Source organism: Planococcus citri, chromosome 2 (assembly GCF_950023065.1).
Source record: "Planococcus citri chromosome 2, ihPlaCitr1.1, whole genome shotgun sequence".
In the NCBI taxonomy this organism is placed as follows: Eukaryota; Metazoa; Arthropoda; class Insecta; order Hemiptera; family Pseudococcidae; genus Planococcus; species Planococcus citri.
This window is the reverse complement of record NC_088678.1, coordinates 69,690,139-69,697,271: the sequence shown is the minus strand read 5'-3', so window position 1 is coordinate 69,697,271 and position 7,133 is coordinate 69,690,139. Positions and strand designations below refer to the sequence as shown.

The window sequence follows — 7,133 nt, the reverse complement described above, 5'->3', positions numbered from 1 at the left end:
AAATCAAAATCTTCTACTATAACTTTCTTTTAGAATTGATCCATTTTTTGCGCAATTTTGAAATTTTTTCAATGCTTTTTTGATTTTTTCACAATCTTTAAATTAATTTCTTGAGAAATTGACTGGTTTTCTATCGAATTTCAGTATACGAGTAGGTTTTTCTACCTATGTAAATAATAATTTCTCACAACTTTAGCAAAAAAAAATTGAAATTTTTACCTAATTTTGACAAAAAAACGAGTCTTTTCTACAATTTTCATGAAGATGTTTCGAAAACAAAACGCCAAATTTTTATGCAAATTTTACGACAAAAAAAGGTCACGTCGTTTTTTTTTAATTTTGGCAAAAAAACTAGAGTTTTGGGCAATTTTGACAAAAAAAAATTTGGTACAATTTAGACACAAAATGTTTGTTTTTACAGTTTTTGCAAAAAAATAGACTTTGGAGAATGAAAAAGATACAATTTTATGATGATTTTGATTGAAAAAAATTCATTTTTTAAGAAAATTTTGATAAGAAATGAGAACTTTTTGAAAACTTTGACCACAAAAGTTTTTTTTTGCAATTTAGACAAAACACAAGTCTTTTATACTGTTGAAATTTTTGGTAATTTTGATTTTAAAAAATTGATTTTTTTGCAACTTTGACAAAAAAAAAGCAGGAATTCTGAGTAATTTTGACAAAAAATCGATTTTTTAAGGCAATTCTGACAAGACATGGTTCTTTTTTTACAGTTTTTACAAAAAAAGTACCTAAGTAGTAGTTTTTTTGACAAAAAAAATACTTTCAGAAAATTTTAACAGGGTGTCCAGCAAGATATTTTTTAAACACTTGGCATTTTTCAGGGGGTTGGGGGGTGGGCAAGGCAAAATTGTATACTTAGATTTTTCGACTTTCTAATGTCTTCAAACATCTCAAGATTTTTTTCAAGCAAACAAAATAATGTCGAAAATATAATTGTATTATTTCAATTTTTGATTTTATTTTCACTTTCTCAAGGTTCTTGCTAATGTAATGGAATTGGGAAAATGAAAACCTTTTTTTAACATAATGAATTTTCAAAAAAAGTAAAATAATTCAATGGAAAATTTGAACGACATATTTTCAGAAAAAATATAAAATAATGTACTAATTTTTCGAAAAAGTATTTGTAATTAAAAGATAAAATAACAATTATTCTACCGTTTGATAAGATATAATTTTGCATATTCATTATTATAACGTAGAAAAGTTTTCATTGCTCCTTTAAATTTGGAATTTTTCGAGAGGTATCCACCTCACCGACTTCATATTGATTTTATTTTTTTTATAATGTGAAGAACCTACAAAAATTTTGTGAGCAGAATTGGGAAACCTAAACCCGAAACAAAGCTGATTTGGAATTGAATGACCATTCCTCTTGCAAAAAAAATTAATCATACCACTGACAATTACTTTAAAAGTGACTTGACGGCAGATACGAGCAGTTTGAATATGATTGTGCCATTCTGAAGAACTTTGAAGAGGGCACAAAGAAGGTCCTGTTCAATTTTATTAGTTCAACTCAAATTCAACTTCAAAATTAATCGAATTCGAAATGGATATAATTGGTTTACAAAGTTCTTCCACACCTTAAATTTTTGATTTAGGCAAAACATCCAAATAACTTTTTTTATAGAGCATTCAAAGATCCATAAATTGGAATAAATGTTTACATTTTGCCCAAATCCAAAAGTAAAGGCGCTAGAGCATTTTAAAATGGTCAATCAACCACAGTGTCAAATATGTACTACATACTTAAAACTCATCTATCAGCCTCTTCAATCTCTAAGGTCAATGAACCAAATAAATACACTCGAGTAGTTTGGGTTGCAGCGTTAGCAGGCGAATTATTGAACACCTCTAATGAAACGTTCATTATTTTGGTACTTTAAACCATATGAAAACAGTCAAAACTAAAAACGAGAAGCGACCAGCGACACCAAACTAATCACACTTCAAATCCAAGTGAATGGGTACCTAAGCTATTCTATTATCCCGTACGGAAAAATACTATGGCGAACTATAGTATTTTCGCGAACTATAGTTAACTATAGTAACCATGAATTTTTTTTTCAATATTTTGGGCAATTTATTGGCTTACAATGCCTGAAAACACACAATTTATCATTGCACTGATAAATTGTGTGTTTTTAGGAATTATAAGCCAATAAATTGTCCAAAATATTGAAAAAAAAATTCATGGTTACTATAGTTAACTATAGTTCGCGAAAATACTATAGTTCGCCATAGTATTTTTCCGTACGGGATGTTATTTTCCAGTGAACCAATTTTTACATTTCCACCTCAACAAAACAGCAATTTTGCTCAAATATCACTACAGTTCATCGCTATGTTTTACATGCGCACATTGCGTATAAGGAAGAAACGAATTTGCAATAATTTTTTTATCACGACATTTCATTGAGTGTCCAATTACATACATTTTCATTAGTCATGCTACCTAGTTAGGCATGTTTACTTTGATGCTTCATGAACCAACAAATTATTTTTCATACGTGCTCGGGATACATTCTTGATTCTTTCCTGAATTTATTTCGTTAACAGGTGTAGTACGAGTATGTACGAGTAGTTGCGTTTAAAATGCCGATCGTATATTTTGGAGAATCGACCAGCACAGTTTGCGTGGTAGTTCTTTCTTTTCTCGTGGTGAGTATTAATTCATTTTCAATTATTTTTACCTAATCCTTTAAAAAAATTGTACGTTCATTTAATTGATCTAATTCATAATAAATATTTTTTGAAATCCTTTTTTTAGATCGTAAACTTCTACGACTTGCTTGTTTCCTCGTTGAACGATGAAAATCACACGAATAGACTACTTTCAAGTAAGTTATATGTAATCACAATTGAACTAATTTAATCGTTACGTCAATTTATCAACAAATTACATCACATTAGTACATATATGTACACAATACACATAGAGGAATGGAAATTTACACCACCCATTTATTTTTTTCAATTTTGATTCATTTTCAAATTTCAGGCGACGATTTCGAAATGGAAAAATTACTCATCCTACTCCAAACCATTTTATCCATATTTGCAATCTCGCTCCATAAGCAATACACCTCTTTTGCGATGAACTTGATAAAAATTTGGATTTCTGGACTACTCATGGTGACATTATTTTTTGACATGACATACGCTGCCACAACTGCTGTTTATTTACTCTTCCAACGATTAGATAAATCAGAGGAAAAATCAAACGCGAATAAGGAAGTTGAACCGACTCCCCTGCCAGACGTTTCTTGTATGATTTTTTTCGCAGAAGCTGTATTATTTCTTTATCTTGGTAAGGTGACTTTTTGAAATTAATTTTTAAGCAAAATCGCAAGCTTTTAATCAGATATGTAATTAAATTTATCGAATTCTATTGCAGTTTTCAAGCTTTACGCCTTCATTATTATGTTCCATTACGTGGGTACTTTTGCCCACAAGATAGGGATACTGGATTCGTATACGAACGGTGAATCGTATCTCATAAATGAAAACGATATCGAAAGAAATACGTCGGAACTACCTGCACCTCCACCTAAATATGAACAATGCGTAGTACAGGACCAATCTGTACAACCACCTCCTTACAATATGGTTTGCAAGTACTGAAAATTGGATTTCAAAACTCAAACCAAGTTCGCCATGCGATTCGACCGACGATGTAATAATTATTTTGTATAGTTTTTTGTAACATTCGTAATTTTAATAATACACTTGAATTTTCGTATTTTCAATAATGTGACCACTCGTTACAATTTTTTACGCGTAACTGACCACGACAATCATTCCAAATGTTTCACTATCGTGGTCACTTCTGTTTTACAGGAGGTTGTATTAATTGCTCTAGCGTATCTGATGATGTCTTTCAGGGTCTTGTAAGTTGAGTTGACTGGTGAGTTGGTTATATAATCAACGTTTTCTTCCTCTAGATATTTTCCTAGGTATCTTCCTTTGAACTAATGGCATGAACACAACTCGATTTTTAGCTGCCCAACTTCATATTCACGTCTTCTGGAGCAAATTCAAAATTTTGGAGAAATTGAAAATCGCGCTGGAGGCTCCAGAATGCCTGGTAATGGCAAAATTCGCTAATTCTGGACAAAATACAGCAATTCGCACAAATTTCAAAAAATTCCTCGCACGTGGGAAATTTTTGATTTTTGACCATTTTCCTTATGTAAAAATTTGTTCAAAACCCATTCTTGAGGTATCCCCTCCAGAATCGGCTCAAATGTGGATAAACTCGTTAAACAGGTCGAGTATAACACACAACTCGATTTTTAGCTGCCCAACTTCATATTCACGCCTTCTGGAACATATTCAAAATTCTGGATAAATTGAAAAATTGCGCTGGAGGCTCCAGAATGTCTGGAAACGATAAAATTTGGATTTGGAGAATTAATATCAGTTTTAGGACTTATTTTGATCATTTTTACTGATCGATTACGTACTTAAAAAAAAAACGCATAGATCATCAAAAACAGTCGATTTTGAATTTTCAAACGTTCGCCAAAAATCGAAAAATGAAGTTGGGCAGTTGAAAATTTGATGTTGGGGGATTTAGACTATGCTTTTCCCAAAAATCGCGGTCCCGTTCAAATCGGAGGCGGACACCTCAAGAGGTTCTCTGTCAGGTTTTTCCCACGATGTTGTCGTATGAAAATTCTGATCCACGTGAGCTTGCACAAGGGACTTCTTTCATTTTCCCATTCAATTGAATTTTTTATGTTACATCTTTCCAGGATAATTCAAATTTTCATCGAAAATAAAGAATTTGAATAATCTTTGAAAAATATAATACGAGAAATTATGTTGAACGGGAAAATAAAACGTGCTCCTTGGTTGCGCGCGTGAGTCAAAATTTTCTCACGACAACGCCGTGGGAAAAACCTGAGCGTCGGAGTAGCGGTTTTTGAAAATTTGAAAATTCAAAATTTTAATGAGGGAGCGAAACTCAAAACTGGCAGCTAAAATTTTAGTGCTGTGGTACTTAGGGCCAAGGACTGGGCTATTACTGAGACCCCTTTCCATCCAAATCCTTGGCAGACACTTCATGAGGTTCCTAGTTAGATATGGACCCAATAGCGTGTCTAATTGTTTACACTCTTGAAATATTGTAACTTTGTAATCTTTTCACCCGGAATTTTTTTTAAGGAACCCATTCATTCAATAATATGCCATCTAGGAATTTTAAAAAACCAAGGACAGGGAAATTTTACCACTCTTATTTTTAGTCATACGAGTAGAATTCGGCAAGAATACTAACGAGCACCTATATGATTAGAGACTTTAGTTCTTCGTAAATTGATTAGTAACTTCATGCCCACGTATGATTAAATTACTCGTAAGTACAAATACGTCTCAAATTTATTTCGTTGACAGGTGTCAATATTATAGTATGTACCTAGACATTGTTGTGTTCAAAAATGTGCATCGTATATTTTTATCGATCCATTACCGTCTACGTTATAATTCTTCCTCTAATTCTGGTAAGTAGTACTTTTTTTTCTTCAAATTTTAGGTTTCGAAAATTCGATGAAAACATCCCTGTTGGAAATTTTTTATCTTTACAGATCGTAAACACGTGCAACTTGATATTAGCCCCATTTATTTATGATAACTATTTGAAAGAAATATTTGTATTATTCCGTAAGTCGATTATCGAAAATCAAGCCTTACTACATACAGTACAAGTTTTACCTACTTATATTATGTTATACACAATTTCAGGCGAAGAATTAAACACGGAAGAATTCTTCATTCGACTGCAAACAATTTTATCTGTATTTTTAATCATACTCTACAAAAAATATACTTCATCGTGGATTAATTCGATCAAATTTTGGATTTTTGTATCACTTCTGGGGACGCTGTTTTTTGAAACGATCTTAATAACTATTACAATCGTTCTTTGTTCACTCCGCGAAGATATTGTAATGAAACCATCTGACCAAGTCAAACTTGTAGGAGCCATATTCTTACTCTTATATTTTGGTAGGTAACATGATTTTAAATTAATCTTATACCTAGTCTAAGTATATGAAACTTTGAATTGTGAAAATTACTGATCTAGACATTGCTGTGTTCGAATTATGTTGCAGTTTCCAAGTTTTACGTCACTGTTACTTTATTTAATTATGGGAGCATTTTTGACCAAAGGACAGGAGCATTGGTAGACTCGGATTACACACCTACAAATGATAACGATATCGAAGTGTATGAATCTCCTCCGCGTACACCTCCTCCTCAATACGAGCAATGTGTATTAGAATTTCCACCGCCACCCTCTTACAACGATATTTACATATATGTTGAAAGTGTTTTTTGACGGAAATTTTTATTTAAAATTTAAACCTCGAGTTATCCAGAATTTCATTTTATAGTTTAGTGGCCCATGTTTTTTTAATACAATGATTTTGAAAATTAAAGACGTGTTTTTGTTCGTTAAAAGTTCATTATGACTCAAAAAACAGTGTCATTTTTCAAACTTTTTTCAACTTCTTTTTTCAATTTCTATATGTAACTTAGAGAGAAAAAACCTCTTTACTTGATTTCACAAACAAGGCCTAAACAAATTTTTTGCACAGGTTGTCTTGAATATTTGTTTAAACAGGGAATTCCAGGGTGGAAGTAAGGATTTTTCCACACTATGCAATTCGTACTACGTCGACTCATGCATGTTTTTCTAACCTTTACACTACAGGGGCACATGAAAATTTTCAATCATTTTTTTTCTGGAAACCGAAGTACAATCCAAAAAAGAATTTCTGCACCTAAAATTTGTATTCAGGACGTTTAAGACAAGCTTTTTCGAACCAGCTTACGGATCATTCTACGTCAATTCGACCAAGAAGGACAACTTTTCATGCTGAACAACATATTAAAAAATTGGTATGGCACTATGTTGCAAAGTCGATTTTAAAAAATTTGAACTTGGGGAAAAATGCGATTTTTTTATTTAAAACATGAAAAAAAGTTTTGATTGGTGAAGTTGACCCATTTGACCCTTATTTTTACGTAAATTGAATTTTTTTTCGAATTTTGATTTTTTTGTGAGGAGTTCATTTCATTGAGTGAAAGGGTTTTTTCAA

At 31.9% G+C, this 7,133-nt stretch overlaps 1 protein-coding gene across 2 annotated transcripts; it reads left to right on the top strand.

Annotated features, from left to right (window-relative positions):
* The first annotated feature begins 2,206 nt into the window (after nt 1-2,206).
* LOC135837403 (uncharacterized) lies at nt 2,207-6,463 on the top strand. Of its 2 annotated transcripts, XM_065352664.1 has the most exons (7): nt 2,207-2,688; nt 2,798-2,867; nt 3,029-3,337; nt 3,425-5,531; nt 5,616-5,691; nt 5,773-6,036; nt 6,144-6,463. In XM_065352664.1, exons 4-7 carry the CDS (start codon nt 5,469-5,471, stop codon nt 6,368-6,370), a joined length of 630 nt encoding a protein of 209 aa, XP_065208736.1. In that variant the 5' UTR covers nt 2,207-2,688; nt 2,798-2,867; nt 3,029-3,337; nt 3,425-5,468; the 3' UTR covers nt 6,371-6,463. The 2 variants fall into 2 exon arrangements, with proteins under 2 accessions (XP_065208736.1, XP_065208735.1); XM_065352663.1 differs by lacking the exons at nt 5,616-5,691; nt 5,773-6,036; nt 6,144-6,463 and having other exon boundaries at nt 2,414-2,688; nt 3,425-3,779.
* Nucleotides 6,464-7,133: the final 670 nt, after the last annotated feature.